This window comes from Pseudorasbora parva, chromosome 1 (assembly GCF_024679245.1).
Source record: "Pseudorasbora parva isolate DD20220531a chromosome 1, ASM2467924v1, whole genome shotgun sequence".
Taxonomy (NCBI): Eukaryota; Metazoa; Chordata; class Actinopteri; order Cypriniformes; family Gobionidae; genus Pseudorasbora; species Pseudorasbora parva.
Window position 1 is genome coordinate 7,135,374 of NC_090172.1, and position 22,685 is coordinate 7,158,058.

The window sequence follows — 22,685 nt, forward strand, 5'->3', positions numbered from 1 at the left end:
AGGGCTCTGGCAGAAATCATATTCATGAATGTGATTATTAACGTTACTGTAGTATGAAGCAGAGCAGGACCGAGTGTTGAGGAGCTGAGAAGGCCGCTGGAGTGATTGTTACGCAAACACACGGCTCACGGGCAGCGGGACTTTTATTATGACGGGACACAGTCGGCTGTGCCATTTCTGCTTTTCCGGTTATGAGTATGAGGTAACGCAGCTCTGTTTACCATTTTAGATACATTTAAGTTTAAAATGATGTTATGACATCACTCTGTGTGTTTGTTCAGCGGCTGCTGTAACACTTGTCGACACTGCTGAGAGAAAAGCGCTTCTGCAAAATAAAACCGGAAACTGAGGGTAAGATATGACACAATTGACAGGCGACTCCCTCAGACGTCCAGGTTCATTGGTTAAAATAGCAATTTTCTCAAAATTTTACAAATAGTTGGAAACCTTGGGGATATATACCCTTTTTCAGTTAGTAAGCATTGTGATGTTTTTTGTGTGGGCGGAGCTTAGCTGGAGTCAGAAAGATTCCCCTGATCGCTTCACTAACGCTAGCCAGCAAGTTTTTTTTAAGGTGAGCCTGTTTTTAAACAGTGACTGAAGTAAAGGTGCACGTTTGATGATCCTTTCTGTCCAGTCCGCTCGTTTAATTGCGTTTAAGCACAGCTGTCGTCGTTTTGTTTAGTTTTTTTTGTCTGGCAGTAGCAGCGGATATAAGGTAAAAATAAAAGGTAAAAAATGTTAAAATTTCAATTTGGAGCCTGTACTTCTTCGACTCTGGCACCCAAAAACATATGCAATTCCGGATTCCGTGCTGGTTTGTATTGGCTGCCTCCAGTAGGTTTCTCTTTGTTTTGCCTCCAGCTAACGCCAAGAACTCAACTGAATAAAATATATAACACTGGCCTAGTGGTTTTTGGATATTTTACTGAAAAAATGTCACACAGTGCACCTTTAATGGTGTTTGAAAACCAGATGTGGTTGTTTCTAGAGTACATGCGCTATTGCTCAAATGTTTCACAAGACTGTAAATAGGAGAGTTTCATCAAAGAACATGTGTGGGTCATATTTCAGCAACAACAACAAAAGAAATGCAGAAAGTAAGTCATAATTACAACATAAAAAGTTTAAATATTGGAATAAAATGTCATAATTATGACTTCTACTCACTTGAAAACCAGATGTGGTTGTAAGACAGTACAGTAAATAGGGACATTTCACAAAAAACAATGTAGGCCTACAAAAAATATATATTATGCATAAAGAAAGTGATAATTATGAGATAAAAAGACATAAATATGCCAATTGTATAATCAAACTTTTTATCTGATTATTTTGGCTTTGTATGTCACATTTTGTATGTCAAATTGACTTCTATGATCAGTTTATTGTGTGTGTGTGTGTGTGTGTGTGTGTGTGTGTGTGTGTGTGTGTGTGTGTGTGTGTGTGTGTGTGTGTGTGTGTGTGTGTGTGTGTGTGTGTGTGTGTGTGTGTGTGTGTGTGTGTTATTTTTTTCATAGTACAGTAAATATTGGTGAAATTCACAACAAAAATTGTATGGGTCATATTACACACACACACACACAACAAAAATTGTATGGGTCATATTTCACACACACACACACACACACACACACACACACACACACACACACACACACACACACACACACACAAATTAAGAGTAAGAGCAAAATAATTATGCATAAAGAAGATGGAGCCTTTTTTTATTTAAATAAAAAATATATTTTATATTAATTTCTGTAATAATGACTTGGGTACAACAAATGGAACCGAGATGTAGAATGTATATCTAAATAATATGATAAATAATAATTAAATAGGTTTCTCAGTAATGAAAATTTAAATATGTAGATGAAAAAAGTAAAGTGCTATTTAAATGTTACAATGCAAAAATATTAATGGTTAAAACTTATGTATTATTTATTATAACTTATTCAAAGTTATTTTCTTTGTCCAAAATATTGAACATTTCTTTAAAAAAAAAAACTTTTTTCTGTTTATTGTGGTAAAATATTGTCAGGTTTTTCCAGAGAAATTATTTGCTCGTTTTTTCCAAGTCACTTCCTGGCAGTGAGATGATGATGATGATGATGATGATGATGATGATGATGATGTTTTGTGTGTGTATGTGTGTGTGAGAGCGCGTGTGTGTGTGTGTGTTGGAGAGATGTTTTGCCGGAAGTGGGATAGAGCTGTGTCTGCGTTATATCACAGGAAGTGAGATGGACATCAGCCCGTTAATAAGCAAGCACAAGGGAACGAGAGGAAATTGTCCATTTGAGAGACCAAAGCCGAACAAACAACTCGAGAGGTCACAGATCTAAACTCCTCATCTTCAGAAAAAAAATCCATTCAGAGCTACTCCACAGACTTTCCCACAAACACACTTCATCAAAATGATAAATGTCACATATAAAGAGTCACTGAACATAGAAAAGCGTTTTGTCACTCAGCCTAAACATATTACAACAAGTGTTGCAATATTACTAACAATTACTAATAATAATAACCGGATATACAGATCAACTTTTCCATATCTAAATGAAGTCACAACAAATGTACAGTATGTGTAATTATTTCCCATGTGACAGTAAATCTCTTTGTTTGATTCGTTTGCTCTTCTCCTGCTTCTCAAATGATTGTCAGGAAAAAGACCCGTCATTTTCACACACATCTCTAGAGCTTTACAACACGTCTCACACTGCCATTAAATCACAAGTCTGTCATTTCCAAATCTGCCTATTTACGCTACATAAATCATAAATATGACATACAAAATAAATAAAAAATATGAGATAAAATCTAATTTACGAATAAAAATGTTTGACTTATATCATAATTTAGACTGTCAATGACTTAAAAATAAATAAATAATGATATTAAAATTATGATAATCTCATAATTATGACCTTTTAGACAAATATGATTCTCTAAAGCATGATTTTTCTTTTTGTTCTTTTTTTTCCCTCCATGCCACAATTATGGATTTTACTTAGTATCGCATAACTTTGAATTTTTGTTATAATTATGAAATTTACTTCATATTTCTTAATTTCAGCTTTTTGCAATAGTTAAACCCTTTCTCAATATTTTACTTGGATGACATAAGTATGAAGTATTATCTCATAATTATGACTTTTACTTAATTTCTCTTAATTTCAGCTTTTTGTAATAACTATGTCGTAATTGTTTACATTTGTCATAATGACTTAATATCTCAGTTTCGACTTTTTGACTTTCGAAATTTTGACATTTACTTGATATCTCATAATTTTGTATATTTGTCATAATTATGACTGTATAATATATAACATGATCTCATAATTTAAACATTTCTATGTCTTCATTTTGACATTTACTCTTATCTTATAATTTTGTCTTTTTTCATCTCAAAGTGTCAACAGTTTTTGTCTTAATTGTCAAAATTAAGACAATCTTGTTAAAGTTGGGTTACACTTTATTTTAAGGTGTTCTTGTTATAGTAATATTATAGTCAGTAATATTAATGGACCCACTTTATATTAGATGGCCTTAGGTACTATCTACTAACATTGTAATTAATCATTTAATACAATGCACTTATTATGTACATACATGTTTTTACATTGTACTTACATTGTATAAAATACCTGCATGTAATTACGTCTGTAATTCATTTCTGTAGTCACATTTGTAATTACACAGTTGGCTCTTCCCTTACACCTAACCCTACCCTTAAACTGACCCATCCCACCACACCTGACCCTAACTCTACCCGTATCCCACCTCAATATCAGCAAAAGTGTTTGGCAATACAATCTGAACACAATAAGTACATTGTACTTATTTTTTGATGTAAGTACACAGTACTTAAGGCCAGCTAATATAAAGCGGGGCCATATTAATTAACCCCATGCACTAATATGGGATTAGGATTAGGGTGTGGTTGAGGGTCAGTTGGATGTAATTATGAATCATTTACTGTTATTACTACAGTAAGTGTTACAAGGCCACTATAAAATAGTGTGTGTATGGTATTGAAATGCCTGGAACATTTTGCTCCGGCTTATGGGTTTCCTGCCGTAAGTTCCGGAATTCTACCACGCTTGCTGGGACACAGAGGATGGAAAGCTTTGAGTGTGCGCTGCAGTGCGTCAGCGGCTCTTCAGTCATCATGGTGAAAACATTCTCGCCTTGGCCTGAAGCAGACTCCTGAAGAGCACGCTCCCTCATCAGAGATGCCAGCGCACCTCCTGTTTCCTCTTCCCCACTGCGGCGGCTTGGTCGTGACACTTTGTACGGGTCATTTATGCAATAACCGCCCCTCTACGCACAGGCCGCTCCCCTGGGGAGATTAGCCTCACTATAACCTCTCGGCTTGGCACTCAGGACACATCCCTGATCACACTTTGCTCAGAAACTCAGAGTGAGCAGACTGCACCACCATGGCAAGAGTCCGGACGATGACGACGATGATGATGATGATGATGATAACACTTTTCAATAGTTTCTTCGTGTCTAGTCTAACTTTTGACATCCATCTGGTAAAAGGTAAGGGCATTTATTCATCTTAATTTTTTATTGGCGGCATACTATTTCTTTCTATCGCATGCCTATATTATATGGAATGACTTTATAAATGATTGAGATTCGCTTATGTGATACAAATGTTGAATATTTGGTGATTTTACATCTTTTGACTCACCTTTAACAGGTTGTTATATAAAATGGCTAACTGACTGCCTTCTGCTTGTTTTTTCCTCCTTTGACGGACAGTGAACCCTCAACAAGCCGTCTCCGGTGTGACTGAAGTGTCCATTGGAAATAAATACGCCTTGAACGCAGCGGCGGCCAGAGATCTCTGCGAGCATCTCGGTTTGACCATTGCAAGCAAAGCACAGGTGGCTGAGGCCCATAAACACGGTCTGGAGACATGCCGGTACAAACTGTGTGCAGAGCTGAATGGAGCATTATAATTAACACATTCATTTATCAATATAATCAACAGTCGTTTTTTACATCTCAGGTTCGGGTGGATAGACGAGCAAATAGCTGTTGTTCCCCGAGTTCAGGTTAAAGAGATCTGCGGCAGTGGCAAGACCGGGGTCGTCGTGTGGCGTGCCGAACCCACTAAAGAGTTTGATGTGTTTTGCTTCAATTCAACAGGTAAAATATTTGACATGACTGAATTACAGTCAGGGTTACGGATTCATGATTGACATGGGATATAGTAGTAATATTCATCTACAGTCACAGAGCCGAAGCACAGCCAAAACAATGTTCTACCACAAAATGCATGCAGTTTTGTTTTTTAACCGCTAGAGGAATAATGTTACATACTGTGCCTTCGCACTTGATAGTTATTTTGATTTAAACCGGCTTAACTCTAAGCGTCTAATTTTTTTTCTTGTCTCTTGAGCCAAAGAGACTCAAATAACTGTCAATTTTATCATTCAAGCGAATGTTATAATTCATCATAATCTGTTACATTTCTATTATTTGTGTACACCCCCCCCCCCAAAAAAAAACGAATTGTTGTGCTTTTTTCAAGATAAAGAACAAACATGATGCGCGATCTGAAGCCTAAATGACGTCTAATCTGATTCTCTTCAGAAAATGACCTGTAACTTAGTGAATACTTGTCTCACAAACATGAGACATGTTAAAGAGACTATATGTCAGGTTTAAAAAATGTAAATCAAAGCGAAAACATAAATGTTATAATATTATAATCTGTTTATGTAATCTGTTTGAAAACTGAGAGATGTCAGTCGAGAGCCCACGGGCGCGCGTTCTTTTGAGATTCAAGTAGAGTCAACGCCCACATCAACTCAAACACACACACACACACACACACACACATCAAGAGAGTGCCTGTACTTTACACCGCTTTGAGGAATAATCCTGGAATTATTTACCTCAGAAAAAGCTGTCTATTTCTAACTGCCCGCCGACTGTGAGGTACGTTTATTCTGTTAGTTTCTGTGAAACTAAACCGCAAAACCGTTTAAATATGAATTCTGCTGCAACATAAAATGTCACAGACATAAAACTTTTCAGACAAGATTTTTTTTGGCCTGTTTTGGACAGATTATGAAGTGTTTCCTGTAAAATAGTCTGTCACATCAATAAAGCTTTTGCTTTTCCTCTCCTTATGATCCCTATCATTCACATCAGGAGGCTCAACTAAAGCAGTGTGCCATTTTCAAAACTAATTAAAACACAATTAACACTTTTATATGTATCAGTATTGTATGATTTATTAACTATTGCTCAGAAATAATTCATATTTTGTGATGTCAGTAGTTAGTCACAAGTTATTTTTTAAAATGTCTTTTTAAAGTGTGTAGCTTGCATGCATCTGGTTTCAGTTGGTGCAATGTTTTAGATTGTACTGTAAATTAATAAAAAACAAAATACATACAAAAATATAAATATAATATATAGAAATATAAAAATGCTGTCATACTTTTGTAGTCAGTTAGTTATTCAATTACCAACATTGTGTTTATTAAAAGGTCTAGTTTTTAAGACCACTGACTGTGATTTTTTTGCATTTATGTGGTTTCATTTCAGTTTTAGAGCAAATTTAGAATTACATTTGAATGTAAATGTGATGATGAATCATTAAGAGATTTTTACACAGAAATATGTGCATATGTGTGATTAGTGAATGAGCCTCATGTCCAACTTTCTGATATATATATTTTGGTAACACTTTATTTTAGGGTTCAGTTCTCACTATCATCTAGTTGCTCATTAGAATGTATATTACTAGGATATTGGCTGTTTATTAGTACTTATAAAGCAAATATTAATGCCTTATTATGTATAATCATATTCTACATCCTTTTTCCAACTATATACCTAAACTCAACAACTAGCCTAACTATTAATAAGCAGTAATTAGGAGTTTATTGAGGCGTAGTTATACGTAGTTATATAGACCCTGTAGTCTATCTAAAGTGTGACCCACATTTTTTGTATGTACTCCTTTCCAAGTTTGTGAGTCACTTGGCAAATTGTTAAGGAAATAGGAAATTCTGGATGTGACATCATCACAGATTGGTTTCCTATGAGGGCCAGGGATGTGGTAAAACGGAAGGCAGTGAATGGGATGAATTGGCAAATGCCCGATCAAAGTGAATGTAACCGCTGAGATACGCTTATGTAACAAGCCTGAATCGGCTCTGTCTGTTTGCAGATTTTGAGGCACAAACCCAGGATGTCACAACCATACACCAAAGGACAACAAGAAAGCCAATCCCAACACATTCACCTGCTTTTCCCACTGCTCATCTGAGGAGAGCGCCATCATCTAAGCAGCCTTCCCCATCGCCTCCGCTCCGCTCCCTTTCTCCATCGGTTCCTTCTTCACTCCCTCACAGTCCCTCCGATAAAGGGGAACATCTACCCATGAGCGGCACCACAACGGAGGGTAAACTCCTGCTGTTTTCATTATGAGATCATATCATATGACAGAAGTTATTGTCCAGTTAAAGTCTTGTGGATACCAATCCATGCAAGCTAAAAAAAAAATGTTAACACATTAGATTAGGGTCCAACTCTCACTGTTAACTAGTTGCTTATTCGCATATTACTAGGACTTAGGGCGGACTTGATTTTGTCCATCAGGTGTTGATTGGATCATTGAGGAGAGGAAGTTATTTGGATTAAAGATTATATTAAAGAACAGTGTTTAGACATTCCTTTCATGGGACGTGACTTCCTTTCATCAGCTATTGCTTTTGGATATATTTAGACATGATCAAACACACCATAATGCTTAAAGGAAGGGAAGGGAACACAGACGTTACGTCCCCATGCCACAACTGCTGCACTGCTGGTTAAACAAAACTGCGACACTGCGATGCAACGCCGTTTATTGTTGCATTATGCACATTCCACAGACCCGTGGCATTTTCATGCCATTGGTTCATTTTGTTAGAGACCGAAGGCGATTGGCTTCTAGGCGAAACCCCTATTTCGTCAGTACTGACGTAACTTGGAGTGTACTGACTGAAAGGGAACGTCTCGGTTTCGTATGTAACCCTCGCTCCCTGAAGGAAGGGAACGGAGACGTTACATCAGTACTGACCAAATGGGGCTTTCGCTATTTCATCAATACTGACGTAACTCAGAGTGTACTGACTCAAAGGGAACTGGACATACAAATATTGTCTATTTTGTACATTTTATTATCTGTGTCTATTATTTATAATATCTTTTCGCTGTCAATCCTGTCTGTGGTGGTGTTGAAGCTTTTGTCACAAAGACAAATTCCTTGTGTGTAAACATACTTGGCAATACATACTAATTATCTAATTCTAATATATATATAATTGTGCATGAGTAAGTAAACTCTGAATTATTCCATAAAAAATAAGAACTATCGATTTTGATTTCATGGTGACTTTAAACCCAAAAGCTGTCTTGTATTCAGTGTTTTCTCTGTTCTGATTTGCAGCTGTTCCTGCTGCCTTACTGATCACAGTCACCTTTGCAGTCATGCTTGCTGTATTTATAGCGCTGTACTATTTCAAAACGTAAGTTCTTCTATTTTAACTTTATCCAAATGTTTTCAAATATAAAGTTAAAGCTGCAGTCTGTAATTTTTTGGGGTTAAAAATGATCCATAATTCATTTTTGAGCACAGACATAACCAGCCAGTGTTCAAAACTATCTCCTTACCTTAGCACAATTCACAACAGTAAACTTGTTATAGTGTGTTATAATATGAGTGCAGTGGTACTGGAGGGTTTCTACAAGAAATTCAAGCTTCTGTTCATCTTTGCGCTATTACATCACGTCTGTACACATAAAGAAGGAGTCGGGCTAGTAGTAGTGAGACATTTGTGGATGCTGCAGGTGGCGGATCATTTATAGCATTTTCTCGCAGCAGCTGGAATAATTAAACGTATCATTTTGATAGTGGATTGTAATCCAGAAAGATTCAAACGACATCATCAATGACAACTGGAGATTCACCCATAGTCGAAAACAAAAGATTACTGTACGGAAACTGAAATCTACAGGTAAATTTGGGCCTGATGTGATGAGTTAGATTTAATCACTACTGGGGGGGTTTCTCAGCTGGTCTGAACAAAAGTGGCAGACATGTTTGTTACCTGTTCAGATGACATTTTCCAGTGAAACGTATTATTTTGGTCATACTCCAACACACAGAATCTGTGATTCTGAAGTACAGTATCCACAGCGTTGCGGTGACTGAGAGCCACACACACTCCTCAGAACATTAGATTCATCCGCGCTGAGGTGTCGCCGACACACAAGAAGTCCTCGCTGCAGCCTGTAGCACGATGACGTACTGGATCAGATCCAACGCGTACTGGATGCGCATGCTTCAGACAAAATCCCTAGACAATTTTTAATTAAAGGCTTTTTTCACAAAGTTTAAATCGTGAGATTAAACATGTTTTTTAATCATGTCCACTTACAGATGTCCAGTCATATAAGTAGCCTGATAAAAACATTTGAAATTACACATTTCTACAATGATATTGGTTTCCAAAACGATCGTCGTGTCTGCCATGAGTTCTGACATGTTTCTGCTCTACAGGAACAGACCCTGCAGGACGCGGTGTGACGCCGAGCAGCAGAAGGAGTACATCGAGACGGAGGTTTGGGAGCACTGTAGTAAGAAAGACCTGCAGAACCCACAGGAGGAGCATGTGGAGGAGAACGAGGAAGAAGACAACAGCAACAGCAGCAGCGATTCAACAGACCAACACTGACCTTTCTGTGTGTGTGTGTGTGTGTGTGTATTCATCGGGACATCATGTGATGCGATGGCTGAGACTGAAGTATTTCTGTGTCAGGATGCTGTCGTTTTGTAATGAAGTACAAAATAGACAGTGGACATTTCATTCAAATGAATTGTTTTAAAAGTTATGTATTTTATGTAAGATATGTATATACACTACAAAAGTTTGAAATAATAGATTTTTTAATGTCTTTAAAAGATATCTGTTACTCATCAAGGCTTTATTTGATGAAACATGCAATAAAACAATGTTTTCAATTATTACAATTACAATTTGAAATAACTTTTCTATTGTAATACATTTTAAAATGTAATTTATTCCGGTGATGGTTTGATGTGTGTGTGTGTGTGTGTGTGTGTGTAAATATATATATATATATAAATATATATTCTCGTATTCATATAATGGAAAAAAACATTACATGGAAAGTAGAACATAAATGAAAATCACACACAAAATACAGGATAAATAATTTACTTTTTTTTTTAAGCATTTGGAAAATTAAAACATAAAAAGAAAAAAATATATGCATATTGATCTTATTAAGTTAATTCAAGGAATACATATGCTGGCATCAGAAAACAAACTACAGGCACTGCATCAAATAAAACTAAATGAGTCACACATAAAAAAAATATTCTCAAAAGTTCATTCAAACAGTGCATTATGTTTCCCTTTTTAACATTATTTGCTGCATTAATTAAAAATGGACAAACTTGTGTGATGTTTTTATACGTTTTTTAAGTTTTAATTATTATTTAAAGGTACACTAAGTAACTTTTGGCCCTCTAGTAGTTAAAACCAATCTAAAAACAAAAGTGAACATTGTTCTGGTTGTGCTTCGTCTCGGTGACTGCAGATGAATGACCCTTCACAATAGATGTTTGACAATGAACTCTCAAAGCTACACTTTATCTGTTCAATAAAATACCGTACTCACCTGTTGAGTAATAAAAATACCATCTGTGTCACTTTTACAACATTTCAAATCCCCCAGTTCTCACCATCTCCGAAAAGCCAAGCTAATGTTGATTCTTGTTTTATTACGAGCTTTGTGGCATTCTCTTTTTGCCAGCCCTCTCCTCTGTTCGGCGTTTGTTTAAAACGGATGATTTCCCAGAGGTTGGAGATTTAAGCTCCATGTCAACCTTGTTGTGACAACAAACCTCTGTCACATCATACACACATCAAAGTAGCCAGAGAAATTTTTCTCTGTTTATGAATGCAAGACACTCACAGACGAGTGACGTCACGTTTCATGCAAAACACATCCTGCCTGGTCTAAAATATTAGCTCATCATAGGGAACCAGTCAGGGCTTGACATTAACACTGGCCAATGTTTTAAATGTGGGTGTATTTCAGCTGTGGATTAAAACATAATCACTCCAAGTAACCACTTTGGTGGGTTGAATTTCATATATAATATATACATTTTTCAATTGTAGTCTTTCAAAAAGGCATCTAAAGATAATAAACTAATTGCAATGTAATATTTTCAATGTATATATTGATACTGAAATATCTGAAATGCTTCCAGTACTCATTTTCTGTAGAATAGACACACAATCCCAGCTTTCTCATCTCTCTGACAGCAAGCTGACAGCCTCCTGTCCTCACTCACTCGTTTCATTTGAATGAATGTTTTTGGTCTTGATTTTCGGTGCGGGACTGCACATATTGTGCATGATTTTTTTAATTCCCACAGATTTAGTGCTCACACCCAAAGTGCATGCACATAAAGCCTCCTCTCAGGACTACATTGAATTTATTTCTTCAGTGCTTACTGAACTAAATTATGAGAATATTTAAAAAAATATATATATCTATATGGCAGTTTTTTTCCCATGGTATCAATATCAAAATTATGGCCATTGAAAATACTTAATGGCTAGTAACTTTGAAATACCACTAGCCACAGTGGCTGCTGAGCAATAGGGGTACGTTTTTAAATTTTAAATTGAATTTTGATCACTCTTAACAAAAAAAAAAAAGCTACATAGTGTACCTTTAATGGAAATGTTATATTACTCAAAGGACAGTGGAGACGTGTACAGTGTGAGATGGGCAAGATGTGAGTGTGTTGCTGTAGGATTATCTTTGTTCCTGCAGAGCAGCGGTGGAATGTTCCAGACAATTTTTATTGCCACAGAAGCATCTCAGTGTCTGCCTGACAACTATATCCAATTGCACATGTATTAAGGATATAGTTCACAAATATCCACAGGGGGGAGACATTGCCTATGTAACGTAATGTCAAGAATGCCAAACCCTATTTGAAACGCCCATTTCAAGGCATTGCATAGGCAGACAGCGGTGTTTACGAGAAGGCTGGGTATTAGAAATATGAGAAGCGGAGCAAGACTAAATAATAAACATTACACTTGAATCCCTGTGCATCCATTCCTACTGTTTATAAAAATAGCAAACATGCATGTACAGTATATGTGCGCAGTGGGCTTAGCAGACGTATTGTGGAGCGCTACTGTGACACAATGACCTCTGACTTTACGGCATCTACGAGGAAGCTGAGTTCATTACACATCGTCTCGTGCCTGTAGGCCATGCGGATCTGGGCTACATTTGTCCGCCGAATGTCATTCCCCTCTGGTCCATCTTTCAGGTAATTCACCCCAAGGAAGTACTTTTTCTCCTGAGGAAAATGGCAAAGTGGCTTCAGTGTTTGTGCGGAAACAAATATTTTCATAAATGTGATGAATTGAGGATGTGCTCTACCTCGTGGGAAAGGCCACTCTGCAGGACACTATTCCTAGCGATCTCACACACGTCACACGTGCTCAGCTTCCACAGTTGGGCTGCAATAGCGTACTCCTCCATTAAAGCCTCCTGCAGTACACACGTAATAAAACATATGTCATTACAGCACAATTTCTCACAGGGACTTGTGTAGGCCGGTACTTTGAAATGGCAATTCATGTAAATAAAATTAAATTAAAAAAATGTATTTACCTAAAATGTATGTATGAATGTTAAAGGGATTGTTCACTTTGAAATTAAATTTTGATATGTTTTAGCTTACCTCATGGGCATCCGAGATTGTCGTATTTGTTTCCCCAGTAGTTTCAATTTTGATCATTTTAGGTCAAACCGTTCTTGTCTGTGCCTCACATAATGCAGGTCTATGGTCACCACCTCAAAGAGCATACACAGAGAAGTCCAAATTAAACAATCCCCAACAGTATTTATATCGTTTTTACCTCTTGTACACCACAGGAAACACGCACGCGCGCCCTCGGATCAGTCGGGCGTAGTGGTGTACAAGAGGTAAAAACGATATAAATACTGTTCGTTTTCTCACACAACCCGCTCGTTTGTGTCTTACGCCATCAGTGTGTACTTACGATGGGGGATTGTTTAATTTGGACTTCTCTGTGTATGCTCTTTGAGGTGGTGACCATAGACCTGCATTATGTGAGGCACAGACAAGAACGGTTTGACCTAAAATGATCAAAATTGAAACTACTGGGGAAACAAATACTCCAACATCTCAGATGCCCATGAGGTAAGCCAAAACATATCCAAATTTAATTTCAAAGTGAACTATCCCTTTAATGGAATTTTAAACACTGCTTTAAACATTCATACATACATCTTTAAGTAAATGAAACTTAGTTAATGCCTTTTTATTTAGTTTTATTTACATTTATTGTCATTTTGAAGTTCAATCCTGGGGTACATATAAATCTGCCTCTGAGAATTGCATGCTTTAAATATGCAGTAATGAAATCAAAATTAATAAATCTTGTTTTTCAATGGAATATTGCAATATTTATTATAAATGATCTGTAACATTTTAGTTTAGACTCACTATTAACTATTTGCTTATTAGCATGCATATTACTAGAATATTGGCCTCTTATTTTTGTGCAGTAAGGGAGTTAGGTAATTGTTTCTGTATTTTCTTTCGTTCCTTTTTTGGTAGGTAAGTTATCCTTAATCTTTAGTAAGAATGTTTTGTTGGTTATTTTGACCTCTCCCCTCCTGAAGTCCTGTTTGTTAATGCTCATTGTTAATTTAGTAAATCTTCTTATGTTGAAACTGGTGTCATTGAGCCATGTGTGTCTGGCCTGGGACCTGGAGATGGCAGATCTCTCATCCTCTCCCCGCAGTTTTTTGTTACCCTCCTTTCCTGCCCCTAGACTAGAATGGAGGATCGTAACAGTCGCTTTTGGTCTCATCATCAGGACAGCATTTATTTCGTGGCCTACTTCCGCCTCATGCCTTCATTCTGCCATAATTTGGACAGTTTGGACAGAGGACCTCCAGTGAATCTTCTACTATGCTTCCTTGAATTTGATTTTTTTTTTTTGAGTTGTATCTTTGATTAATATTTAATTCCTGTAAATTAGTAATTGTTTTATAAGTATTGATGTTTTCATAAATTGTGCATAATCAAAACATAAATATATTGATGTAATAAATAATAATTGATTTAGTAAATTAAAATGTCAAAAAGTCATTGACCCTATAAAGCCTAGTGTTTCATACTTGATATGCAAATGATCAACATGATCAAAACATTACTGAAAAAACTTTTTGTACACAATCTACATTCTGCCCTCTAATTCATACTTTTTATACTAAATACTAGGACATTATTAGCATATAGGGAGTGATATTTATATGCATTTTATGCAAGTAGTCTGCTATACTATTAAGTGAATTGCATTACAAGCTATCAGAATTTCATCTTACTTTTTGGACATATAAATAGAAACTGTGTCAGAAACTGCAACAAATTGGAGCACTCCTTTTGGATCTCTGATTAAATATTCACACTATTTTTTAATTTAGAAACCATAAAAGCCTGACATATCAAATATGATATTCCAAAAACAAAAACCTTTTGTATTGATCATTTTGTCTAAAGGTTCAATAAACTATTTTAGTTTTAGTTCAGGTTCTGACTGTTATTTCATATGTCAGGCTTAAACTGGTTAAAAAAATCCACTATTGAATATATTTATTGCTAGGGATGCACCAATATGATACTTTGGCCAATAACGATAACCGATAATTCTTTATTTTGAAAGCAGATAACCAATATAATGGCCGATAAATCTAAATTAATAAATCTTTTGTATAATTTTTGAGAGCCTGATTACAAAAAACAAGTCTCACTATTAAAAGCCCCAAGCACAAAATTTGAATGATGTTCTCATTATCATTTTATGTAGCCTAAATGACAGACATGCCAGTTGCACTCAACTGTATTTTAATTTTTTGAAGTGATAACTAACATATTTCAAGTTATTTGAAACCATCATGGCGAACAGTGCACATCTGTAGTCTCTCAGCGGAAGGAAATAATCCATTATTTATCGCCTTTAATACATTGGCTAAATTTTCTTATTGGGTCGAGAACGATAACAAAAAAATGAACATTATAAGGTGTAAGGAACATTATAATATAGCCAAAAGAATTGGGACAACTGTCCAAATCATTGAATTTAGGCGTTCCAATCACTTCCATGGCCACAGGTGTATACAATCAAGCATGAGGCATGCAGACACTTCTACAAACATTTGTGAAAGAATGGGTCGCTCTCAGGAGCTCAGTGAATTCAAACGTGGTACCGTGATAGGTTGCCACCTGTGCAATAAGTCCAATCATGAAATTTAATGTAGTGGTAGGCCCCGTTAAAATCACAGAGCGGGGTCAGTGCATGCTGAGGTGCACAGAAGTCGGCAACTTTTTGCAGAGTCAATAGATACAGACCTCCAAACTTTGTGTGGCCTTCAGATTAGCTCAAGAGCAGTGTGTAGAGAGCTTCATCGAATGGGTTTTCATGGTGCAGCTCATCCAAGCCTTACATCACCAAGGTGCAATGCAAAGTGTCGGACGCAGTGGTGTAAAGCACACCGCCACTGGACTCTAAAGCAGCAGAGACGTGTTCTCTGGAGTGACCAAACACGCTTCTCTGTCTGGCAATCCCATAGACGAGTCTGGGTTATGCGGTTGCCAGGAGAACGGTACTTGCCTGATTGCATTGTGTCATGTGTTAAGTTTGGTGGAGGGGTTGTTTTTCAGGGGTTGGGCTCAGTCCCTTAGTTCCAGTGAAAGGAACTCTTAATGCTTCAGCATACCAAGAAATTTTGGACAATTTCATGCTCCCAACTTTGTGGAAACAGTTTGAGGATGGCCCCTTCCTGTTCCAACATGACTGCGCACCAGTGCACAAAACAAGATCCATAAAGACATGGAGGAACTTGACTGGCCTGCTCAGAGTCCTGACCTCAACCCGACTGAACACCTTTGGGACGAATTAGAGCGAAAACTGTGAGCCAGACCTTCTCGTCCAACATCAGTGCCTGACCTCACAAAGGCACTTCAAGAAGAATGTTCAAAAATGTCCATAAACACACTCCTAAACCTTGTGGAAACCCTTTCCAGAAGAGTTGAAGCTGTTATTGCTGCAAAGGGTAGGCCAACTCCATATTAAACCCTACATATTAAAAATGAGATGCCATTAAAATTTCATTACAGTGCATGTAAAGGAGTATGTCCCAAAACTTTTGGCAATATAGTGCCGATACCGATATGGTGGCCAATATATCATGCATCCCTAGTAGGAGCATTATTTAAATTTTAGGGGATAGTTCCCCTAAGAACCTTTCAGTGAAAAGTTCTTAAAAGAACCATTTTCCCATATTGTGAATCTAAAAATCCTTTCCACTATAAAGAAACAATTGTGCAATGGAAAGGTTACATGGATGTTTAAAGGGGGGGTGAAATGCTGTTTCATGCATACTGAGCTTTTTACACCTTTAAAGACTTGGATTCCCATCCTAAACATAGACAAAGTTTCAAAAACTAATGTTGGACGTTTGATGGAGTATTTCTGTGTTAAAAATACTCCTTCCGGTTTCTTACAAGTTTCGGCGAGTTTTTTTCGAGTATGGGTCTACTTGACGTTAAATAGAGCGGAAGATCCCTGTATGGGTATGGGCTCTTCTCCCGGTAGGGTGCGCGCGCGCGTGACTAGAGCGAGAGAGAGGAAATGCACGCTGTAAACAGTCTCTCAGGTGCAGATCCAGTCGTCCGTGAACACTTATGACGCACCGCGCTCCACTTTATTCCTATGGGTGACGTCGAGCGACTTCAACGCTTCAACACAGCATTCCGGGAAGGCAGCGCTGCATTTGAACCGATTTGAACGCAGAAATGACGGGAAGCTTCAAGGCATCGCTTCAGTCGCGTCGCAAAGTGGATATCCACGGTCACTGCTGTCACAGGACTTCACCAAATCATACCAAAGAAGTGTGTTTTTGACAGAGCGGTCCTGCTTTGGAAGATGCCGGTGAGTAAATCAACTTCAAATGTCTCTGCTATTGGCTACCGTCGCATGAGTAAACATCAGTAAACGACACGATCGCGTGCTTCATCATTCAAATGCGCTAACGGTTACTCCATTGTTGTTCTGTATAACGTTACACTATTCTGACTCTGACGTGCAAAACCGTTTTGCTTGCTACCTCTAAGGTCTAGTCACATACAATAGTCCATAAACCGAATCATGTCCTCATAAACTGCACACAAAGGCCCCTAAATACAGTACATACCACAGAGACGGATATCCTGATGTTGCCGTTTCTCCTGTTCAATTTATTTCTGCCTCAGATTTGATTGTGGATCATTATCTGTATTAGATGAGATAGATGGGTTTCTCCACGCTTGAGGACGTCACCGCTTTGCGCGCTTGTCATTCTTTAGCTCCGCCCACACGATACGCCTCCAGGCGCTCGGTTTTTTCCGGAAAGACTCGGTACAGCCCATATTTCTTTTATAAATATGATAAAACTAAAGACTTTTTGGAGATATGAAGGATGCAATACTACTCTAAAGGTACTCAAGATTGACATGAGATTGACTGAAACTGAGTGTTTCACCCCCCCTTTAAGGTTCTTAATGTAACCTGCCATGGCAATAAAGACCCTTTATATGAAAGAGTGTTTAAGATGGTTGTTGTTTAACCTTGGTGTAGTGGAACTGCAAGGGGTCGTCAGTGGAGAGAGACACACACAGGCCTTTGTGTAGAAACTCTCGCAGTGGGTTCTTGGAGTATTCCAGGAACAGACTGTTGTTACTCAGAGGGGACATCGCAATGGGCACTTGAGCAAGATAATACAGGTACTGCAGTACAGGACTCTGAAAAAAAAAAACACACACACACACACACACACACACACACACACACACACACACACACACACACACACACGTTACATATAATAGCTTCCATCTTTTATTTCACATGTTTAGTTCGTACATCAGATGCTCTGATCAGGCTCTTAGATCCGCCTGCTTCTGTACAGCATCAGAGGCTCCATTGATCACTAACACAAGTACATATTCAAGTGGTAACACACGTCACATCTGCATTTGCAACATTAATAGACTCGGATCTGAACTCTTCCTCTTCTTTGCTGCCACCATCAATTAAATTACAAGATATTTGCTAGTTGAATAATAAGCTCTCATTTAATTGCTATCTTTCGTCTTTTCAGAATGATGACTTAACTCATAATTGTAAAGCATAATTGTCCTAATTTTAAAGTGCCGTCGAACACTAATCTTCTACTTCTAACCTTTTTCAGGTTTAAGCCATGAGAGATGTTGTCTGCGGTGAGGAAAGCTGAAACCAGGTGGGTGATTGAGCCAGCTTCTCCACAGTGTGGACGGAACTGGAAGGTACTAAGACCACGTTCCCTGTGAAAACACACATGTAAAAATAAATTATAGAGGAAATTTGAAAAATAAATACAATACACACTCACAGCCACTACATTAGGTACACCTGTTAACTGCTCGTTAACACATATCTATTCAGCCAATCGCATGACAGCAACTGAATGCATTCATGTACTATCTGAGTAGGTACTATATTTGATATGTATTTTATTTTGCAAATTTTAAAAAGTATGTTCTTTATAGTATTAGTATGGGTAGTATAAAAGAAATTTGGACATGCTACATCCGCCATTTTGTTATGCTCTGACCAGTGTCAGTTGCATTGTTTCACTGCCCTTTATAAATCCTCTCCCATGGCCTCATGGGATAGTAAATTGTCCATTGAATACTCTACATATTATATAGTAAGATAGTATTCGATTTCAGGCACAGCACAGGTCAAGACGATGTTCAAACTGATTTAAGTGACTTTGAATATGGCACGGTTATTTGTGCCTGACGGGAAACTGCTGATCTACTGGGATCTTCACAACCATCTCTAGGGTTAACAGAGAATGGTCTGAAAAAGTATCCAATGAACGGCAGTTCTGTGGGTAAAAAAATGCCTTGTTGATGCCAGAGGCCAGAGTAGAATGGCCAGACAGGTTTGAGGTGATAGAAAGGCAACAGTAACTCAAATAAGCATTTGTTACAACCAAGGTCTGTAGACGAGCATCTCTGAACACGCAACACCTCCAACCTTGAAGAAGATGGACTACAGCAGCAGAAATCACACCGGTGCCAATCCTGTCAGCTGAGAACAGGAAACTGAGGCTACAATTCACACGGCCTCACCAAAACCAGACAATAAAAGATTGGAAAAATACTGCCTGGTCAGACGAGTCTCGATTTCTGCTGCAACGTTCAGACAATAGGATCAGAATTTGGCTTAAACAACATGAAAGCATGGATCCATCAACCGTTTAGGCTGCTGATGGTATAATGGTGTGGAGGTTTTTTCTGGGCACATTTTGTACCCCTTATACCAATTAAGCATTGTTTAAACGCCATTCATTTTGTCCTTCCCCTTATGACCACAGTTTACACATCTTCTGATGGCTACTTCCAGCAAAATAACGTGGCATGTCACAAAGGTCAAATCATCTCAAACTGGTTTCTTGACACTTGACAAGGAACATGACACAGAGTTCCCTAAACTCAAACGGCATCCACAGTCACCAGATCCAGTCATCAATCAAGAGCAGATTTGGGATGTGCTGGATCAGGAGTTTCCAGCACCTTCTTGAATCTATGCCATGAAGAATAAGGCCAAAGGGGAGCAAGCTGGTACTAGCAAGGTGTACTGTACCTAATAAAGTGGCCAGTGAGTGTATATTGCTAAAGAGACAAAATGCACTATGACTAGCATCAACATCACAGCTGCTTTATGGTGTTCAGAAGGTATGTTTTAGTCCGACCATGATTTTCTAGTCTTTTTTCAGATTTGTAAAGCCTAAAATGACTTGATTTTGCTGCAGCTTTTCAAATAGCAAATTGTTCAGATTTGATTACAGTGAAAACCCACCAATTATCACGGTGTACTTATGTAATCAATGTTAGTGAGAGTAAGATTACAGTTACTATTTCTGTGCATAACTACTGAATTTGTGGTTCTGGTCCCTCTTGCACAATGCTGCTTTGCCAAAAATACAGAATAGCTTGCACACTGTCATTGAATTAATATAGTATGTAATCAGTCAGTGAAACTGACATAATTGTTATATTGTAAAGATAAACAGTATATAAATCACTGTCTATTTTCCCTCTACACCACTCAAATAGGTCTGCCCCATATCTGAACTTTTCATTGCTTTTAAACCCTTGTATGTAAATCTGACTCTGTTGAAGTCCTTTTGCTCTGTATGGTATGGGGACCTCTGCTCAATTTATAATGGAATTCACTGCAATACAACGGACAACAACAGGACAGTTAAAAATGTCGAAATTATGGGTTTTGATTAGCTAATAGGCCCTATTGCTTTCCCCACTGAATCCTTTTGCAGAAAAATTGTGGAAATAAGTAGTGCTGACAACAGTAGTTGACCAAATGTGAGACTTGGTCAACCACATTTGAATTGGTTGGTTGGTTACAGAAAAATAAAACAGGCACTCTGTGGAAGTGGCAAAGTCACGCAGTCCGTAACTGACAAATGGTTAACATGGCCAAAGCGACTTACAAGAGAGGAACAAAGCGATTTGTCAAGGAGTCACCAATATTCGTAATATACAATGCAAAGCAATTAGAGAAGAGAAGAAATGCAGAGATTATTTTTCTTCATCTCTCTCATCCACTATACTAGTACGGAAATGATGAGTCAGCATCGTCAACTTCAGCTTTGCAGCTGACAAGGAATCTGAAATCTATTTTTTTTTCTCCTTTCGACACAATCGTTTTGAAGTTTCACAAACTAATTTCGGGAGAAGCACGCGCAAACAATTAAATCTAATTAAACACAGGTGGAGCAGGCTCAGATAATTAACCCAATTGGAACACAAGAGGAGCACATTAAACTAATCAGTTAATCAATGATAGGAGGTGTATATAGACAGCCGATTGACCTTCCTGTCATTGACAGTTTCTTAGCATCCCACCACCACCCCTTCTCCGCACTTACTTAAATCAACTGCTATAAATATCAAAACAAATCACAAATTGCAATCTAGTTCTAAACTATCCATGTCGGGGGGGGGGGGGGGGGGGGGGGGATGCTCTGGGTTCGGGCAAATTTTCCGAGCCCGGAGCCCTCCCCGGACAGCACGCCAAATACGCATAATCTTTACTCTATTTAATTGATGTAAGTGTGAACTCGTGAAATATTTGTCGGTGCGCTGCAGCAAGCTTTATTCTTGAGCGCTTAATTTAGACTCATTATTATGGTTTAGTATTTCTCTGTAATGTAGAACTATTTTCAGTGAGCTGAGAACAGTATAGAACCTGGATCAGTTTAAAGCAGAACTGAAGACTTTTCTGTTCAGAGAGTCTGTTTTATTATTGTATATTTTTACTTTTTATTCATTTTTGTTATTTTCCCTTTTCCATTATAACATTTCCATATTCTTCAGAATGAGAAGTGCGTTTTGAATAAAATCTATTAAATCTATTATCATTTTAGTAATGTTACATATAATATTCTTTCTCAGCCCTGAACCTATGAGTGGGTGATATACCGGTAGCAGAGTATGTGAGTGGAGTGAAGTGGGAGCAGAGTGGTATGATTTTGAATGGAGTGAAGAGTGGATTTTTTAAAAGTCAGAGCGTTGTGGTTTTCACTCGCTCTGAAAGCACTCCACTACCGCTCCATCACAAGTACAATTCATGCCGACGGCCCATAATATAACAGCATTTTTTGCCAGAACTCACAGGTTAAACACTTTTAACTAGCTTGATACAGATGGATCACTCCAATCAGATAAAATGTAAAGGTTATGATGATAGCGATGGACATGAGCGTTGGGTGCTAGTTCAAGGAATTTTTTTGTACCTTCTTCATACTGAATATGATCGGGTGAAAGCACATTTTAAACAGGTAGCACTTATTCACACATGCAATCGCTCTCTCTAATGCATTCAAACTAATCATACAGTGCTTATCTGAATCTGATTTTGAATGAGCAGAAATCTGTAATGTAGTGACCCGTTTATAAAATATCTGATAAAAACTTTGCAAATTTTGTTTGGAAAGACGAAAATGTTCTGCAATAAACACAAACTACGTTGAAACTATGAAACTCTCTCCTATTATTTTTTTTCCCTTTCTTTTTTTAATTTAAAGGATTAGTTCACCCAAAAATAAAACATTCTATCATTAATCACTCACCCTCGGTTTGGCGATTTGACATGTGTTACGAATCCTGAATCGATACGCTGATTTATAACGCTCTGAAGCGGTGTTTTGAAATCAGCCGTAACTATACAAGTTGTTATTTAGGGGATTTTTGCGCACAAAAACTATTCTCATTGCCTCAAATTATTGTACAACCCTCAAGTTGTTCCAAACCTGTATGAGTTTCTTTGTCCTGCTGAACACACAAAAAAAAAAGATTTATTGAAGAATGTTTGTAACAAGCAGAGAGAAAAAACATTTACTACCATAATAGGGAAAAAAATACTTTGGTAGTAAATGTTAAAAATATTCTTCAAAATATA

The 22,685-nt window shown here is 37.6% G+C and overlaps 2 protein-coding genes across 5 annotated transcripts in view; one reads left to right on the forward strand and one right to left on the reverse strand.

The window, feature by feature from the left end:
- The first annotated feature begins 4,389 nt into the window (after positions 1-4,389).
- Positions 4,390-10,054, forward strand: lyve1a (lymphatic vessel endothelial hyaluronic receptor 1a). Its single transcript, XM_067414341.1, has 6 exons — positions 4,390-4,554; positions 4,780-4,942; positions 5,030-5,169; positions 7,208-7,441; positions 8,471-8,549; positions 9,584-10,054. The coding sequence occupies exons 1-6, from the start codon at positions 4,449-4,451 to the stop codon at positions 9,756-9,758; spliced, it is 897 nt and encodes a 298-aa protein (XP_067270442.1). The 5' UTR covers positions 4,390-4,448; the 3' UTR covers positions 9,759-10,054.
- A 192-nt stretch (positions 10,055-10,246) lies between these two features.
- The window catches only part of ampd3a (adenosine monophosphate deaminase 3a), a 29,488-nt gene continuing 17,049 nt past the window's right edge, over positions 10,247-22,685 (reverse strand). For all 4 annotated transcript variants that reach the window (XM_067414129.1, XM_067414045.1, XM_067414215.1 and 1 more), the window contains 4 exons: positions 18,397-18,517; positions 17,783-17,956; positions 12,523-12,633; positions 10,247-12,439 (listed from right to left, as the gene is read on the reverse strand). In XM_067414129.1, coding sequence (XP_067270230.1) covers positions 12,269-12,439; positions 12,523-12,633; positions 17,783-17,956; positions 18,397-18,517 — 577 coding nt within the window. In that variant the 3' untranslated portion in view covers positions 10,247-12,268. The remainder of the gene's footprint in view (positions 12,440-12,522; positions 12,634-17,782; positions 17,957-18,396; positions 18,518-22,685) is intronic.

Coding starts and splice junctions, on each gene's coding strand:
- lyve1a (XM_067414341.1), top strand. CDS start 4,449: ATGGCAAGAGTCCGGACGATGACGACGATGATGATGATGATGATGATA. Junction 7,442..8,470: donor GAGCGGCACCACAACGGAGG/GTAAACTCCTGC, acceptor TCTGATTTGCAG/CTGTTCCTGCTGCCTTACTG. Junction 8,550..9,583: donor GCGCTGTACTATTTCAAAAC/GTAAGTTCTTCT, acceptor TCTGCTCTACAG/GAACAGACCCTGCAGGACGC.